At 40.3% G+C, this 19,831-nt stretch overlaps 1 protein-coding gene across 2 annotated transcripts in view; it reads left to right on the plus strand.

The window, feature by feature from the left end:
* Nucleotides 1-19,831, plus strand: part of MAP3K7CL (MAP3K7 C-terminal like) — a 48,461-nt gene that overhangs the window by 15,676 nt on the left and 12,954 nt on the right. For both annotated transcript variants that reach the window (XM_065913665.1, XM_065913664.1), the window contains exons 3-4: nucleotides 2,893-2,954; nucleotides 14,833-14,948. In XM_065913665.1, coding sequence (XP_065769737.1) covers nucleotides 2,893-2,954; nucleotides 14,833-14,948 — 178 coding nt within the window. The remainder of the gene's footprint in view (nucleotides 1-2,892; nucleotides 2,955-14,832; nucleotides 14,949-19,831) is intronic.

The raw sequence follows: 19,831 nt of genomic DNA on the forward strand, positions 1-19,831 counted from the left end.
TCCCTGAGTTGGGAAGATTCCCTGGAGAAGGGAATGGCAACCACTCCAGTATTCTTGCCTGGAGAATTCCATGGACAGAGGAGCCTGGCGGGCTACAGTCCATGGGATTGCAAACAGCCGAACATGACTGAGTGACTAACCCTTTCCTCTTTGAGTTATGAATGTTTTACTGGAGTAAATTTAAATGCACCTTAAACCAAAATCTGTTTTACAAATGATAGGTTTTATAATAAAGGCTACCTCCAAAAAGTCAATAGAAACAAATCAGGAAAGGTTTTGGATGAGCCTCTGCATTGTGGCTACCACCTAAACTCTTGCCTCTCTAGTGTCAACTTGCTCCTGAAAAAAATCTTGTTTTTTGTTCAATTCTTTGCAAATGATGAGATGGATTGAAAAAGACACAAAATATTGGGCAGAAGTTGTCACTTCTGAGTAGGAAGAGTCCACTCCAAGGACCAGGGGGCTGACTGTCCTCATTTCATGGTGAGACGGCCCTCCAGCCTGCAGCGAGGGTCTTGGGAAGAAGGTCCCCCCCCATTTGTACTCGTTCTCTGAAGCTGCATAGCGTCAGTGGACCTGGGGGCATTGTCTGGTAGGTACAGGCGCAGATGAATTCACCGTTGGGACCACACTGTTATTGTCTGAGGCCACTCTTAAGTGGGGGTATTGCTACACTTCTATTGTTGTTTATACTACCCTTGGCTAAAATGTACCAGATGCTCTTGACGCATTTGGCAGGGATGAATCCTGTCCTTGTTTGAATTATCTTTCTGGTGATAATCTTTGGTGCCTTGGATGAAATGTAATCCCTCAGAAACTCAGAACTCTTTGTCTGGAAGAAAGTGAAAGTCACTCTTTGTGTCTGACTCTTTGCGACGCCTTGGACTACACAGTCCATGGAATTCTCCTGGCCAGAATACTAGAGTGAGTAGCCTTTCCCTTCTCCAGAGGATCCTCCCAACCCAGGGATCAAACCCAAGTATCCAGCTGGATTCTTTACCAGCTGAGCTACATGGGAAGCCCACACTCTTTGTCTACTGCATTTTATTTGGATTGTGTTGTCAACAAATGGATAGAGGATGCTGCCTTCTGCATTGTGTATGGACCATATCCCTTCTCGAGTTTCAAATAGAACTTCAACAGATTTTATAAATGAATTTTGTTATGGTAGTGAGAACATAAAAAAAACCCCACGATCTTTCTTTCTTATAATTTAAAATAGTTTTGACTTTTCAGTTATTCATTTAGCCTGTATTTCATCTTATTCTCATAGTCATACCTGGGTTGGGTGTGGTCAGCAGGAAGAGGACTGGAAATGAATGGTGAGTGGACCCACAGGGCCAGAGATACAGAGGTTCTGCTGATGAGAGGGCTGTCCTTTCATACCATGGCTAAAGGTCAGAAGTATGTTCTTTTAAAAAAAATCTTTAAAAACAGTCTTTATTAATGGTAAAATTGCTTTGTTAAGGTTCAACTGGAACCACTACACTTCTTTTTTAAAAAATATATTTTCTGTTCAGAATTTTCTAATTTTTTGTTCGTTTATATTTTATGTATTAATTATTTTTGTCCACACCTTGAGGCTTGTGGGATCTTAGTTCTCTGACAAGGAATTGAACCTGCACCCCCTGCATTGGAAGCTTGGAGTCTTAGCCACTGGACTGCCAGGGAAGTCCCCCATAGTTCTGTCTTTATCTGTACAGAATAATAGAATGAACACCAACAGCTACTCACTACTCTGGATTCCATAACTCTTTTAAACTTCCTAGTGAAGGTCAAAATGCTCTATTTCAAGATCATATTTTTCTTGAGAAGCACTTTCTTCTGACTATATGCACAGCTTTTCTTCCCATGTGAATGCAACTGACATGAATTCTTTCAGAAATTCTGCTGTAGAAAACTTTCCTCCTGCCAGTGATTGCCTGGTACAATCCCCATAGTCTTTTTGTCTAAGGAGGTCAGCCTTATTGCTACGGCAAGGATAGCAGCAGCAGATTCTTGAAGAGATTGGGGTAAACCTCTCAGGTTTCCTCTGATGCTTCTGTGGACCGCCTCTTTTGATCCAGCAGCACCCGCCTATTTTAATGTTTTTGGCTGTACTGAGTCTTCCTTGGGGCGCTTGGGCTTTCTCTGTTCTGCTAGAGAAATGTGGGCTTTCTCGTTGTGTCATGGGCTTAGTTGTCCCCGTTGGCATGTGGGGTCTTAATTCCTCGACCAGGGTTTGAACCCACGTCCCCTGCGTTGGGAGGTGGATTCTCAGCACGGGGCCACTGGGGACGTCCCAACACCTGCTATTGCTGCCAGCCAGGGAGGGCAGCTGAGGGCAGAGTTGCGGGCTCTCCTGCATCAGGGCAGCGGCTTGGACGTCAGGTTGGCATTGCTGCTCTGGGAAGAAGCGCCCTGACTGGGTGGCCGCCTGTAACCTAGACGACGGAGCTCTGGTCACCTGCCTGGCAGTGGTGGTTTGTGGTAAGGGCAGAGGGCAAACCCATCAAAGCCGGCCGCCCTTGGAGTCTTTCAGGGCAGAAGTAACACTTCTCCTTTTCACTCACACGTTCTTCTGTTCTGTTGAGGTTGTCCTGGCCACCTCATTATCACCTTGTTAAATAAAGCACTTTCCTGCATATCATATTTTTTGGTTTTGGCTAACGTCAGAGTATTGAAAGACAAGCAGTGTTTCTTCACTGGGGAACTACCAGACTGAGCATTTGAGGATTCTGCTTGCAAAGTTTTGGGACAGAGAGATCACAGTGTACCAAAAATGAGCAAAATTGCCTTCTGCATTCTTTCTGTCCCTAACCGATGTATACAGGTCCGAAGATGGCAAGAGCAGGACAACTCTCCCCAGAGAAAGGGCTCTCATGGTGAAGAATTTTTATTTTCATGTTTTAGATGATACACCACCTGAAGATGCCATTCCTCTGGCCTTTCCAGAATTAGAGCAACAACTACAGGTAAGTGTTTTTCTATAGAATCTTTCACTTTTCCTCCTTAGTTTCATAAAATACAGTGAATGGAAAAGTCATCTAATTGGGAAAGACTGATTTGTAGACAGAGTGGAGATTTCACGTCATCAAGGTCTTAATTTCTAGGACTCCATGGTCACGAACTCTCAGGTAATGTCCCTGTCTATCTGGCTATCACATAAGAATATTAAGAACTCAGGATATAAACAAGTTCCTACATTAAAAAAAAATTATTTATTTGAACTGAAGGATAATTGTTTTACAATGTTGGTTTCATTTCTGCCATATACCAGCATGAGTTAGCCATAGGTATACATATGTCCCCTCCCTCACAAACCTCCCTCCCACCTCCCACCCTTTCCCACCCCCTAAGTTGTTATAGCAAGCTCCTCCTTTGAAGGAGTTTTGGAGCGTGGGGATGGTCTGGTCCCTGCTCTCCTTGCCTGTGGATGTTTCTGGGCCATTGCAGTTTTGGCCCATGGTGGGTTGGTGATTTAGTGATAAACTACAAGGGAGACTTGCCATGTGTGGCAAGATTCAGAATAATCTTCCTTTCTCTACTCCACCGTTAACCCCTCCCCAGTTCTCTGAGAATTCTTAATAGAATGTAATTAAGTTAAATCTTCTGAATATTTTATGTACTTATGGAAAACACTAATGAACTTTTTGGCCACCCTGATATTTTGTATGCATAACTTATGGATGATCTATCAAAGATATCCTCTTTTAATACAGCAGAATTATTTGGAAGGAGCTAATTTATGACACATTAATTTTCTTCAGATGATGTATAATGATTTCAGAAAGATGACTTTAGGACAAGGTTCTGCTGGAAATACTGGATACTGGCCTTGGGTCAGATGTTCTCTTGAGTACTTCACTTTGCAGTCACATTTAGACCAGTCTAGTAGGGGTCTTGAATCCCATTACAGATATTTGTTTAGTCACCACTTTTTTTCTCTAAATACCAATTCTGAAATCTTTCATGGGGGGAGGGGGTCTACCGCCTCCAGTTGGTTCCCAGCTGATGTTTCTTCCTGACTTATACTGGGTAGTTTTCCCATGTGTATGTGCCTGGTATCCTAATATCTTTTGAATTTGGGACTCCTGGGCCGGAACAGCCCTTGACAGAGGTGGGAAGAACCAAGAATGAGCCCTGTGCAACCCGAGATAGGGTCCTTCTTTTGCAATCTGGAAGCACCTAGGTTGGGTCTGAAGAGTGGTGCTCCACTGCTGGGGTGGTCCCCTGCAAATGTACCCAACGTTGGTATATGTTGACTAGACGTGGTGCTGACCCAACAAGTGTTGACCCAAGATGGGTCAACATCAGGTGTGATCAGACCTCCTGGAGGAGTCCTTACCTCATCTCTGCACAGTCCTGGGCATCATCCCAGTCCTCCGATAGAAAGCCTGCCAACAGAGCCATATCAGTGATGTGGAGATTACTGAAGGTGGCCCAGGAGGTGGGAGGTTATGACCACACAGCTGTCAAAAGACAGCTCCATTCTCCTCTAAAATGTCTTCTGCAGCTGTGACCTACAGTACCTCCTTCCTCTCCCGTCCCCGTGTGGGGTCTTCATCCCAGCTCTCCTGATTCCTGAGATATAACCACACCCCCAACCTCTCTTCTCATCATGGAGGACAACTCAGCCGTTCCTCTGCTTTCCAGTCTGGTATGCTCACATGGCATACAACCTCCCTTGCTTAGGCTCTGTCCTTCCAGAGGCCTATGTATGTGCTACTCGTGGTGTAGTTGGGATTGCAAAATAATAACTCTATTTTTTTTTCCCAGCCACAACTTTTCTCCTTTATTTTACTGTTACCTCAAAGCTATTTTATTATCATAGGAGACAGCTGAAATTAAGGAGTTAGCATGTTTTGAAAGTAAAAGAGTGAATGTGTGCTCAGATTCTTATTCACCCATCAATAGTGTGGATCGTGAATTCTACTTTTTTGTATTGACAAATTTTTTCCTTTGGGAACATTAATGGTCTTCCCTGACTTGTGGATCACTCTTCACAGGATTCATAGCACCCCTGGAAGCTATCCAGATAATTCTTCTGTTAAAGTATTGCAAGATCTATTTGAATTTTATAGCTTTAGTCCCATTTGACATGTATTATAAATTAAGTCTATTTAGTTATTTAATCCAGTGAGACTATTTCATCTTCATTGAGCCTTAGTGAATTAGTCAGTTGGGAGGCTGATTTCTGCTTCAGGGGTTATGATACCCCCAACTTTCCCACCCTAAAATATAGCATTATTTTTCTTTTTTTAAAGAGTTTTTGATGTGGAACATTTTAAAAGTCTTTACTGGATTTATTATAATATTGCTTCTGTTTTATATTTTGTTTCTTTGGTCACGAGGCACGCAGGATCTTAGCTCCCTGACCGGGGTCAAACCCACATGACCTGCATTGGAAGGCAAAGTCTTAACCACTGGAGCATCAGGGAAGTCCCCATAGCATTGTTTTACCACTTCATGACTAGAGAGAGCGTTCCCAGCAGTACAGCTGAAAGCACTTAAGTGAGGGCTTGTTTTTTGGGTGAAGGATCTGATTGAGTTTGTTATAAACATTTACCATTAGTCAAGCCATTTGGTTAGGTTTGCTTCTAAGACTATTGTCTGTTACCTTTATTGTACACTCTAGGGTATGAGTGACTAAAATATAAGAAGGTAGGGATTGAGAGGGGAAAGATAACACAAAGCTATATCTAAAAGCAGATTCTTATCTCCATGCTTAGCATAAACATATAAATTTAAGCCACTCTGCAGCAGAAAGTCTCTATATTGAAAGCAATAAAAATGCTTTATGTATGAAACCATCGATTCTGTGGAGCAGGTTGTCTTTACAGTCAGTTCCTTGTGGTTTCATCACATAATAATGGCTCTTGGAATTTTACCGACCATCATAATCCTCTACAGAAGAATAAAAGTTAGGTTACAGAGGTATATGAAGTGCTTTGTGGTTGTAACTGTTTGCTTGAGGATGAACTGATTCTTACTTATCTCCGAGAAAGTGTAAGTTAAAGTTTCTGACTCTTTGTGACCCTATGGACTGTAAACTGCCGGGCTCCTCTGTCCACAGAATTCTCCAGGTAACAACACTGAAGTGGGTAGCGATTCCCTTCTTCAGGGGATCTTCCCAGCCTAGCGATCTAACCCAGGCCTTCTGTACTGCAGACAGATTCTTTACTATCTGAGTCACCAGAGAAGCCCTAGAGCCTTATAAATATGAAAAATAATTAATGCTAGGTGATGATTGCTAGCCCTACTCTCTGCATACCCTCACATTTAAATCCCACCCATGCACATTGAGTGTTACTTGGACAAGGAGTGTTTCCCCACAAATTATCTCATTTGATCCTTGCAACATTTGTGCAAGCTATTATGTCTCCGCTTAAAGGATGAAACATGTGAGTCAAATTTTGGTCTACATAAATTTGCTATTTCTGACTAGATCTCTGATTCTGAATCTAGGTAACATTTTTTTCTTTTCAACTGTGGCAGAACCTATGGGCTGCTTAAATGACATTGATATGTGGAGAATGTTTGATTTGTGAGGTTGCTATACTGTGGTTATAGGACAGACTTGTAAAATCTGTTCTGACTTTCAGATGTCCATTACACACTCTTTCATGGTTTATAAAATGCAGCTATAAAGTATTTGGTAGTTACTCTACCACCAATTTGACCCCCAAGATTTTTCAGTTGCTTTGCCAAGAATCTGGACATGTTTGAGCATGTAATTTATGGTGCTTCTATTTTCAAAGAAGCCAAAAAAAGCCTTGGGCAAGAATAGCAGTGACAAACATTTCTCTTGATGTCTCTATTAATGCGAAATGTTGGGCAAGAGACCTTGGGGGTAAGGTAGGTGTTAAAATGAGCAACTCTATATAGGCCTCAGCCCAGTGGCAGATGGTAGGTTGGTTCTATTTTGTGTGGATTCCTTTCCTGGAACTTCGTTTCTAAATTCTTCATGTCCATTAGGGGCAGTGTTTAGGCAGAGCTAGTTTAGACCATACTGTCAAAAGAAAGGAGGTTCAACTCTATATCCACTTGTAAGAATGAAAAACAGGACTTTTCTTTAGGCCTCCGTTTCCTTTCATTTGAAGAAGAGGTCGTGACTGACCTCCCTCTCTTTTCTGAAGGATGGCACAATCCTTTAACAGTCCCAGGGCCTGGTCAGAACCAAATTTGTCTTATTAGTAAAATTTAACCACATGGTTATGTTTTGGAGATTGTAGTTTGACCTATGGAAGATCCAAAGCTAAGCTTTGTGATCTTTATTACCCTGGGAAGATTATGCTTTTATAATCAGGTGGAGGACATGCCAACAACTAGATTGTAATAAACTTGGTAAGGGGAATGACAATGATTAGAATATGCACAGTGGCGTCAGGCTGACCTGAATTTGGATTATAGCTCCCCATCTACTAGTTTTGTAATTTGGAACATGTTATTTCCTTTCTGTAAACCTCACTTTTTTTTCAGTTTCTTTCTCTTTTTTTGGCCATGCCATGGGACATGTGGGATCTTAGTTCCCTAACCAGGGGTCGAACCCACGCCCCCTGCACTGGAAGCCCCAAGGTCTTAACTATTGGACTGCCAGGGAAGTCCCAAACCTCACTTTTGTGACTGCGAAGTAGAGACAACGTCTCATATCATTGTGCAAATTAAATGAGATGACGAATAGATATAGCACAGTGCTTGGCAAAATAATTGCTCAATTAATGTTAATTTCCTGCTTTAGTGAAATTGTTTATCGAATGAACTATTGAAGTACTAGTATCTTTATAAGTGTAAAATGAAATGAGAGAAGCATCTCTTTGGATTTTTGAATTAGGAATGGAGATGCCCTCTTCTTTAAGATATTTGGAAAACAATGACTTTTTTTTTTTTCCAAACCAAATTGAGCAATAGCTTCAATCCCTTCTAAAGTCCTCCCATCTAATCTGAGAAGACAGTAACAGGTGTCTGCGGTACACATTGAACTTGCTCTTTTCTCAGGCAGAGTTTGGTAAGCGCAGAAACTGATGTCACCTCCACAAATAACCAATTTCTTAGCTTTGGTTGTATACTACAGTGTCTTGTTAGCCTAGCAGTCTCTCCTGAAACTTCTTTTAGGCCTTGCATCAGTGTATCACTTGCTGTCTGGGAAACAAAGATGGTATAAAATGGAGGGTGAGCATTCCAGGATTCTACTACACTGCTCTTGAACATCCAGATAAAACACTAAAAAAAGTTCTGCCATTTCCTCTCTCACACATGTATTAAAAAGTATATTACAGTTTGTTTTTTTTGGCTGCTGTGACTACACAGAAAGCATATATAGATAACTTGGAGCTTTATTATTATTATTTTTTGAGCAGTCCAGTTTTTGGGATATGCATTCTTAGAAACATTTGGGACACTCAACTTATCTGTCCCTTTAATAATTGCTTATGTTGATAGAATTGACTTAAACATCCTTCATTCCAATATTATATATATAATATAAAGTCATATTATACATAAGTACAATTTTATATATGTGTAATATAAAATTATATATGTATAGCAATATTATATAAAATTTTGTGTGTTTAATATATTATACTCATATAATATATAAATGATATAATATATTATATAATGTATAAGATAGGCAGTATAATTATTATTTAGTGATGACTTTGACCATGATGTAGATACTATGGAAATGTGAATTCTTAAAATATTAAGAAAAATATTTACAATTCCAAGATAAAAGAGTTTTCAAATATGGCAGTTAGTCCTGACTGTGGTTTTCCATTTAGTTTTAACAAATTACCCTTGTTCATTTGGGGACATTGAAATGAGACACAAATTTAAACCAGACACCCCCCATGCTACCCCCAAAATAAAGATAACACCGAGAATCAAGGAATAAATAAGAAGTCTGCTCAGCAACTGTAGAATATTTAGTTCTCTAAATATATCCTCTGTGTGGGAAGCTGGGAGAGGAAAATTAAATTCTTACGTTTTTTAAGTGGATGGGGCCAGTAGTATTTGAAGAAGCCAAGCAGAAAACGGAAATGCTTAAGCTGGCTTTGCCCCTTGCGGAGAGATGCTTGGCTTGGTCCGTTCCCACGGGGCTCTTTCCAGAGGACAGAGTCCATTTCGGGAGGCGCTAGCTATAAAACGATGGATGGGATGGTGTGGCTCAAGCCAGCATTCTTGGAATAGGAGCCTGTGGTTTCTCTCTTACTTCATCTTGTTAAATTGGTCCTGATGATTGGGGTGGATACCAGAGATCGTACTGGTTCACTCACACTGCTGTGTAATTTAAAGCCCTTGCAAACTCTATCCTTAGGCAGCGGCAGGATGAGGGAGGGGATAGGGGAGAGGAGGAAGTGCCTTCTCCTGGGCTCTGACTTCATCCAAACTCCAATCTGTGTCTTGGGAAAGTGTGTCTCAACGTTGGCTTGAGACACTGTCAAGGGAAGGTCTTAATTTAACCTTCTTAGAACTGGCTGTGTTGTGAATAGACCAGATACCACATATTGAGTGTATCGGAAAAGTTGTTTCTGCAGTTTTGCAGTGTTTGTGCTCTAGGGCCTGAAGAATACTTTCATGCTTTCAGTTTCTTTTCTTTTTTAATTTTTTTCTTTTTTTTGCAAATGATTGTATATGTGGGATTTTTTTTCAAATTGTCAATCTTTTATTTTATATTGGGGTATTACTGATTGACAGTGTTGTGATAGTTTCAGGTGAAGAACGAAGGGACTCAGCCGTACATATACATGTGTCCATTCTCCCCCAAACTCTCCTCTCATCCAGGCCGGCACATAACACTGAGCAGAGTTCCCTGTGCTATACAATAAGTACTTCTTGGTTATCCATTTTGAACATAGCAGTGTGTACATGACCTTCCCAAAGTCCCTAACTCAAATAGGGTATCTTTGGCTTCCTTTTCTTCGAAATTCAATATTTCATTCTTTAAATAAGAACGTGCAATAAATGCATCCAAACCAAGGGAGAATTTAGGGTAACTGTGGAGAAAGGAAAATTTCTCTTCATGAAACGAAAAGAAATTCACTGTCAACATGGACTTTACTTATTGCTTGTTCATTCCTAGCATGGGAATATAAGTATGAAAATCTCTTGATGGAGAATAGTCAAAATCAAGCAAAGAGAATTGAAACAAAAAATAAAAGTGTTATAGGTAAATGAGAATTTACTGTATAGCACAGATAAACATATTCCATATGTTGTAATAACCTATAATGGAAAAGAATCTGAAAAAGAATATATGTATATATGTATATGTACACCTATATAAAAAAAAATCACTTTGCTGTATATATCTGAGACTAACACAATACTATAAATCAACTATACTTAAAAATTTTTTTAAATGCGTTAATTATTATTCCAAGAAATTAATAGCTGTTTTTCATCTGGTTACTACAGGCATCCTTTTACATTATTTTTTAGTTTTTTTTTTTTTTTTTTTTAGTGTGAGCACATGCTAAATAGTATCTTAAATCAACGTGTGCCTGATTAATTCATGAGTGCCAGTGTTTTAAAGGTCACATGATGTAAGCCTACTAGTAGCCCCATTTTAAAACTGGAAACCTGATTCCTGCGCTTGAATTTTAGGAATCTATTTCCTCAGGCGAACTCTTTATTCAGTGAGCTCCGTTGGTTAAATATTGTCCCCTATTTTGAGGGCTTATAAGAAGTGAAGAGCGACTCACTTTTGGTGAAGACCTTACGGTTTGACACACACCCACAATCCCACATTTCATCATGAAACAGTGAGAGTGGGCTCCGCCAAGCCGGACCACACATCCCACTACTCTGTAGTTCTGTTTTTTACATCAGGTAAATTCCTGCTGGGATGAGAACAATGTGTGCTTAGAAAACTCTTGGGTTAGTTTCCTGAACCGGGGTGAGTGACCAATGATGTTAAATGCCTTTCCAGAGGCAGCGGGTCCTGCTGACCAGAGGATACTTCCAGTTTGTCCAGCAACATGTGGGTTAGAGGCACACAGTTTCAAGTTATAAAGGGCTGGGAAATTTTAATTCCCTGGGGAGAAATTTGGGAAGGAGAGAAAGATAGGGTGTGAACAAAGTGAGTCTCAGGTGGGGAATCCTGCAAGCGATGCTTAGAAGATGGGCTGGGGGCAGCAGAAGGATCTAACGATACTTTATTTTTTTTTCCATTAACTTTTTAAAAAATTGTGGTAAAAACGCATAACATAAATATTATCATCTTAATCAGTTTTAAGGGTACAGTTCAGTAGTGTTAAGTATATTTGTATTATTGTGCAACCAATCATCAGAACATTTGCATCTTGCAAAACTGAAACTCTGTTCCCATTAACCAATAATTCCTCATTCACTCGCACTTGCCTCCACCAGCCCCTGGCAACTAAAAAGACAATTTTACAATATTGTGGTGGTTGTGCAATATCACTTCTTGCCTTGCTTAAAAAAAAAAAAAATCTGTTTTGCTCTTCAATGCTTTCATGCAAATTGGAAGAATGTGTATTGGTGCTGAATTACAAGTCAGGCTGGGTGAAGACAGAGCTCTTGGGGGCAGGAGACTGAAGTGACCCTGGCCTCATTTCACTCCCTGAAACACTGAACACTAAGTATTTTTGGCTTTTTAAAAAGTTGAGAAAAACTTCTTAATTGTGGGCAGTCTTGAAAATATTGTGATATATAGCATGGTCAGCCTGCTGAGAGCATGTGAGGATATTGAATATATCTTGAAATGCTCCCTTTCCTCATGTCCCTTTAGCAATGATCACGCTACCAGTACATAAAAACATCTTCAAATTTCCCAGAGTTAAAAAGTGCCAACAGGGGGAGGGGGGATCGGGATGGGGAATACGTGTAACTATATGGCTGATTCATATCAATGTATGACAAAACCCACTGAAATGTTGTGAAGTGATTGGCCTCCAACTAATAAAATAATATTTAAAAAAAAAAAAAAAAAAAAAGTGCCAACAGGGACTTCCCTGGTGGTCTGGTGGTTAATCCTTTGCCTTCCAGCGCAAGGGGATGCAAATTCAATCCCTGGTCAGGGAACTAGATCCCACATGCCTCGTGGCCAAAAAACCTAAACATAAAACAGAAGCAATCTCACAACAAACTCAATAAAGACTTATGAAATGGTTCACATAGAAGAAAATCATTTAGAATGTACAATGGATTACCTGGTTCTGACTCAGCTGGGTTTTTTCCTTAAGGTTATGAGAAAGCAAGAAGACACTTATATTTGAACAATTTAAAAATGAATCTAGGGACTTTTCTCGTGGCCCAATAGTTAAGACTCCTTGCTTCCAATGCACGGGGCACACTTTTGATCCCTGGTCAGGGAACTAAGATTCTACATGCCAGGCAATGCAGCCACAAAGTTAAAAAGTAAATTAGTATAAAAAAGGCTTTTAGAAAAACAATGCCAATAAAAAAAGAAGTCATGAAAACCTTGCCCTTTTTAAAAAAAAAGCATTTTGTGTTGGCAAGCCAAGGGGGAAAACAGGCCTCTCGCCTCTTAAGAAAATTATTGTCTGTAATTTTCAGTGTTCCTTTTAAACTATAGCAGCGAAGGCCATTTCTTCCTTTCTGTGAATTCTTGCATCTGTATCCTCTTCGGCATGCAAGCATGGAGTCCTAGAATTTTCTGGCTGTCTCATAGGTGGCTACGCTGAATTCATGGTGCAGGTACCCCCATGTGGCAGCTTATGGGCTGAGCTGAATATAGTTTATGAGTGTTCATAAGGGCAGGAAATAGGATGCATTGAATCTTAGGGCTTTCCAGTAGGCAAATCCTTTAACAGGGCACAGGTGATTTAATAGCAGCTTGGCAAGGGTACCCAGAGTAAATTGCTTTCATTATCCTTACTCTTACATCTGGTCATTTGCCAGTGTAGCAGGCGAAAATTGATAAGGGGGTGGTGATTTCTAGGACTAGAGGAGCCAGGAGTTCTGAATGCCTTTGGCGATGGCTTTATCTCCTGGAGTGAGTTGTACTGTAATTCTCCTGGGCACTACTTTGCAATTTATTTCACTATAAAAAAGCATAATGGTTCCAACAGGCTGAGTTTATGCTGTGAATGTGTTCATGGGGCAGTGGGGAAAGATACTACATAATAGAATTATTGGATGAACTTCCATAGATTAGAACACAACAGATGTTCCACATAAAGGTTAATTTCATCCACATCTAGTTTGAATTTTATTTCCTTTAGAAGATCTCTATTCAGAAGGCTTCATGACAAATAGGAAGGGTTATCTTATCAGTCAGATTTTATAGAATTTTGTAGAACTTTCTAGAATTTTTTTTGATATCTTGCGTGAGACTGCTAAATATGACACCCAAAGGAATCAGTGTCCTTGAAGAATATAATGAGAGGCACAAGTAGTAAGGAATTCATTATTTCTCATTTACTAATATAAAATTAGTGAGATTGTAACCTAGTCAGACACATAGCTTACATATTTAAGAATACTGTGAAGAGAAGTTTAGACGGAAGAGCCTGTATAACAATTAAGTCATCTTTCTCAGATATATGGCTTTCCTGTGCCTCAGATGGTAGAGAATGCGGAAGACCCAGGTTCGATCACTGGGTTGGGAATATCCCTGGAGAAGGGGATGGCAACTCACTCCAGTATTCTTGCCTGGAGAATCTCAAGGACAGAGGAGCCTGGCGGGCTAGAGTCCTTGGGGTCACAAAAGAGTCAGACACAACTGAGCGACTAACCCTTTCTCAGATAGTTTGCAACATTTTTCTATAAATAAATAATTGAAAAGGGTGATTACAAGCCTCTTTAAAAGCATATTAACTTAGTTTTTCTCAAAGTAATGTTTTTAATATCATGCTGCTAATTAGAACTTAGAATTGCGAACTGAGGGAAAACCAGTTCTTTAAAAATAAATTCTGGAAAGAAGTCAGCATGCTGTGGTTAGAACAACTTGTGCGCTGGCCGTTTTACCCCCCAAGGATGGGAGAAATGCACAGACAGGAATCCTTGTTCTCTTTGCCTGCACATGTTGTAAGCGTTGTTTTATTTGGGATTTGGTCTTTCATATGGTTTGTTAATTCTTGCAAGCATTATTTCCAGGCCAGCATCATTTCTTCAGTTTGGATTCCTTTCTTTTTTTTTTTCTTGGAGTATAGTTGATGTACAATATTGTGTTAGTTTCAAGTGTACAACAAAGTGAATCAGTTATACACTTGCGTCTTACTATTTTAAGATTCTTTTCCACAAAGTCCTTACAGACTAGTGAATAGTGTTTCCTGTGCTATACAGTAAGCCCTTATTAGTTGTTATTTTATGTATAGTATTGTGTGTACATTAATCCCAATCTCACAGTTTATTCCTCCCCCCTATTCTCCCCTGGTAACCATAGGTTTCTTTTCTATTTCTGTGACTCTATTTTTTTGTAAGTAAGTTTATTGGATTCCTTTCTTGTAGGGCTCCCCCTCTCTACAAGTTGCCTTTATGCCTCTGGGCATCAGGAATAGAAATCAAGGAATGATTGAACAGACAACTGAAATATTCTATAAAGCAGAGTTTAAGATTCTTAGAATTATAGGGGACTTATTTTTCAGTGCATGGCAGGTAACTGACCTGTCATGGGTCTCGACTCTGGCCTGGGCCTGAGGGTGCCCTGGAATAACACTGGAAGATGCATGGAGGTGGGAGGCATCGGGCCACCTCTCCATTTGTAGTCCGATAGAATCAGCCAATCCCTGTCCAGTGTGGGTTGACAATGCCATTCTCCTGCTAAACCTCTCCCTCTGAAGATCATCAGGATAGCACGATGGTTGGTAATTTATTCTGCTACAAGGAAATGGACTGATTTCTTCTCATTTTTTTGTGAAGCCTCTGCCGCCTTGTCATGACTCCGTGGAATCCATGCAGGTGTACAAGCAGCACTGTCAGATAGCAGAGGAATACCGCGAGGTGAAAAAGGAGATCGCCCTGCTGGAGGAAAGAAAGTAAGTACCGTGCCCCCCGGGGACCCGCCTCCCTGACCGCTGACCGCTGCTCATGGACTGTGGATGGTCGGGGAGGACAGGCTGAGCGAGGGGGCGAGAGGAAAGGAGGCGGGTGGGCAGGAGAACTTTCTGTGGTTCAGGCACTCTGTGCCTTCCTCTGTCATCCTAGGAGTGATACAAGTGGAACTGTGCTAGATGAAAGAGAGTGGTGAGAGGAACCAGGGGAGTGTGTACTACTCAAAACTTAACTTTTTAATGAGCATTCTTTAATTTGGGAAATTAAAGATGCCAAAATACCACCTAGAGCCATGTGATGTTCCCTGTGAATGTGCTTCAAAGGCCCTGGCACTTTGTCTTAGGGTGGATTTTAATTAATGCTGGCATGCCCACCTCAGGTAAAGGAGCCACTGGGATGGCTCCTCGGGATAAGGTAAATAAATGTATTAGTGGATTAACTGCATTTTATAGCTCAGTAGTCCAGTAAGTTTTCTTTTCTTTTTTTTTTTTTTTTTTATTTTGACAGCTTCTATTATCATTAAAGTTCTGCTGTAGGGAGTTAGGGAGTTTATTAATCAAAGCATTCTCACTTTACCTACTCATAACTTTATGCTTCTGAATTCTCCTCCTTATTTTATATTAAACTTTTTGTTTTGCATTGGAGTATAGCCGATTAGCAATGCTGTGGGAGTTTCAGGTGGACAGCAAAGGGACTCAGCCATACATGTATCCATTTTCTCGATTGCACTAAGTTCTGCTGATATCAACTCAGTGATCCCCATTCTTTCATCCTTTCAAAGCATCAGACGCCTTTTTTGTTTTTAATTTTTATTTTTTATTTTTTCAGTGGGTTTTGTCATACATTGATATGAATCAGCCATAGAGTTACGCGTATTTCCCATCCCGATCCCCCCTCCCACCTCCCTCTCCACCCGATTCCTCTGGGTCTTCCCAGCCCACCAGGCCCGAGCACTTGCCTCATGCATCCCATCTGGGCTGGTGATCTGTTTCACCATAGATAATATACATGTTGTTCTTTCGAAACATCCCACCCTCACCTTCTCCCACAGAGTTCAAAAGTCTGTTCTGTACTTCTGTGTCTCTTTTTCTTTTTTGCATATAGGGTTATCGTTACCATCTTTTTAAATTCCATATATATGTGTTAGTATGCTGTAATGTTCTTTATCTTTCTGGCTTACTTCACTCTGTATAATGGGCTCCAGTTTCATCCATCTCATTAGAACTGATTCAAATGAATTCTTTTTAATGGCTGAGTAATATTCCATGGTGTATATGTACCACAGCTTCCTTATCCATTCATCTGCTGATGGGCATCTAGGTTGCTTCCAGGTCCTGGCTATTATAAACAGTGCTGCGATGAACATTGGGGTGCACGTGTCTCTTTCAGTTCTGGTTTCCTCGGTGTGTATGCCCAGAAGTGGTATTGCTGGGTCATATGGCAGTTCTATTTCCAGTTTTTTAAGAAATCTCCACACTGTTTTCCATAGTGGCTGTACTAGTTTGCATTCCCACCAACAATGTAAGAGGGTTCCCTTTTCTCCACACCCTCCCCAGCATTTATTGCTTGTAGACTTTTGGATAGCAGCCATCCTGACTGGCGTGTAATGGTACCTCATTGTGGTTTTGATTTGCATTTCTCTGATAATGAGTGATGTTGAGCATCTTTTCATGTGTTTGTTAGCCATCTATATGTCTTCTTTGGAGAAATATCTGTTTAGTTCTTTGGCCCATTTTTTGATTGGGTAGACGCCTTTTTTTCATAGCTTTGGTCAGCATATACTTACACATTTATTAGGGAGATCTTTGAATGAATATTTGCATCTCCTGCCAAATGGTAAGTGTCCTAAAAAGGGGGGGATAGTCAGCTGTTTCCCACCATCATTTTCCTGAAGCACAGTACATAGCATGTGGATACTGAATACATTTTTGGTGAATGAGTGACAGATAATCTAAACATATTGTGAGTCTTTAAGTTTCTGCTTCTCCTTCTTACTGGAGTGATACATGGTATCACAACATATTTATATTTATACTTATATAAAGCATAATTTTTAAATGACTCTAAGGGAAACATAGTTTGTTTTGAGAGATTATGAAGCTCTCGGGACCCTTTGAAGACTCCCCAAAATGGTAGTTGGACAGGATAATATGGTGGGGAGCCACACTGGTTTTAGGGTCGGACGTCATTTACTCTAAGACCAGTTGGCATGTTACAAATATCTTCTTACTTCCTTACTTTCCTTCAAACACAAAGTCATACCTGGACTTTTGGCTGTAGGGCATTGAAAGATGCCCATGAGGAGATGAGAAACACAGCTTTTCCTTTGTATGTCTGAGACTTTCTTTTTGGTCTAAGAGTTTTCACAAACTGGTTGGAATGCTTTGACTGTACATTTACATACAATCTGAGTCCTTAAAGAAGTGTCATAAAGGAACTGAAGATGCCTATTAATAATGTAACCAGCGATGAAGTTAAAGGAGGACTTGTATTATCAGTGGCTTATAAATGTATCTTCCAGTTGGTGTATATGTGTGTGTGAACTATGGTGTTGTGATAGGGAAAAAAGTCCCAGGTAAATTATGTATTTATTTGTAAATACTTTAGACTGAAGGTATAGTGTTATTTAAATTAGCCCCACATGTAGCTTTTTTTGGGGGGTGGCAATACAAGACTTTCCCACTAAATTATACGTTTTGTAAGTGTATATTTTGTATGCTGCATCAAAAAATACAATAGGACAACAATATGAGAGTGATTCATCACTCTCTTATTGAAATATATTCTTGCTGTTTCTGCAAAGCTCATCTTACTTCCTCTCTTCAAACCTATTTGGAAGGGTTTGGAGTTTTCTTGAAACCATGATACTGTCCTTTTTTTTTTTCCTCCCTAAGTAATTCACTAGATTTTAGACAAAGGCCAGATTCTTTGATTATTTTTTTCCTTTCTTTTTGGCAAAGTCTCTCCAAGTCCTTTTTATTCATTTCCATTTCTGCCCTTTGGGATTGGGACTTGTTACTTCAAATCTTGGTCAGTGTAATATTCTAACGGTTTTCCCTGCCTGTGGTTTCACGTTGCTAGAAAAGGACATGAAGCTCTCCGCCTAGATTGTGAGATCTGCCTCAGTATGGCTGTGGTACCTCTGCAGAATGTTTTAGCTCGTTCTCGCTGTTTCACTTTTCCTGCCTCTGTGCCCTGCTCACACCAGGCTCTTAGTCTAGAGTCTCCCTCCTTCCTCTTCATCTGTCCAAATGCTACCCTTGAAAAGAACTTAGCCTGTATCCCTCCCCAACCATCCCACTGTGATCAATGCTTTTCCTGGGTGAAGAAAAACTTACTGGAATGATTCTTTGGGCACTTTTTGTAGGGTAGTGTTATCACTAGTTACTCTCTGACTGGGCTCAGATGGTAAAGAATCTGCCTGCAACACAGGAGACGTGAGTTTGATCCCTGGATCATGAAGATCCCCTGGAGAAGGAAATGGCAACCCACTCCAGCATTCTTGCCTGAGAAATCCCCATGGACAGAGGAGCCTACAGTCTACAGTCCATGGGTCACAGAGTCAGACACGACTGAGTGACTATTACTATCACTGAACTGTATGTCCTGTCTTTCTGACTCTGTCTAGTTCGCTGCAGGGCTCGATACCCTTTAACCTCCCTATGTATCCCAGTCACTGAATCAGGAGCTGAGCATAGGATAAAATATGAGTTGGGGTGATTGACAGTAGCTGATTATAGGAGATCGTTATATCCGCCATGTTGGCTTTTTAAATTTGTAATTTGTACAGTCTGTATTTAAAATATGGAGTCAGTATCAGAAGTAAAGAATTGCCAAGATAAATTGTTAAAATTGGAAGTATGGTTATATTTTATATTTGTAAAAAAATGAGTTTGGTCCTACAAAGGCTTTGTGCGGATCATGTTGTTTTTCTTTTTCTTTTTTTTTTTTTAACACTTTACTGAAGTAGAAATTCATTTTGCAACAGATATTTTCCTGAATGGTCTCTTTGTTTAGGCAAGATTGTCTTTCAGTGGCTAAGTTGTGTCCGACTCTTTGCAGCCCGATGGATGGCAGCATGCCAGGCTTCCTTGTCCTTCACTGTCTCCTGGGGTTTGGTCAAACTCACGTCCATTGATTTGGTGATGCTAATCAACCGTCCCATCCTCTGTCATCCCCTTCTCCTCCTGCCGTCAATTTCCCCAGCTTCAGGGTCTTTTCCATGAGTTGGCTCTTCACATCAGGTGGCCAAAGAATTGGAGCTTCAGCTTCAGCATCAGTCCTTCCAATGAATACTCTGATTTCCTTTAGGATTGACTGGCTTGATCTTCTTGCAGTCCAAGAGACTCTCAAGAATATTCTCCAGCACCACAATTCAAAAACATCAATTCTTTGGTGTTCAGCCTTTTTTATGGTCCAACTCTCATATCCATACATGACTACTGGAAAAACCATAGCTTTGACTAGATGGACCTTTGTCAGCAAAGTGATATCTCTGCTTTTTAACACACTGTCTAGATTTGTCATAGCTTTTCTTCCAAGGAGCAATCATCTTTTAATTTTGTGGCTGCAGTCACTGTCCACAGTGATCCTGGAGCCTGAGAAAATAAAATCTGTCATTATTTCCACTTTTCCCTCTTCCCTTTGCCGTGAAGTGATGGAGCCGGATGATCTTAGTTTTTGGATTGTTGAATTTTAAGCCCGCTTTTTCACTCTCCTGTTTCATCCTCATCAAGAGGCTCTTTAAAGAAAAAAAAAAAAAAAGAGGCTCTTTAGTTCCTCTTTACCCTCTGCCATTAGAGTAGTATCATCTGCATATCTGAGGTTGTTGATACTTAGTCAAAATAGAGTGGACCAAATGGATTTG

This window comes from Muntiacus reevesi, chromosome 21 (genome assembly GCF_963930625.1).
Source record: "Muntiacus reevesi chromosome 21, mMunRee1.1, whole genome shotgun sequence".
Classification (NCBI taxonomy): domain Eukaryota; kingdom Metazoa; phylum Chordata; class Mammalia; order Artiodactyla; family Cervidae; genus Muntiacus; species Muntiacus reevesi.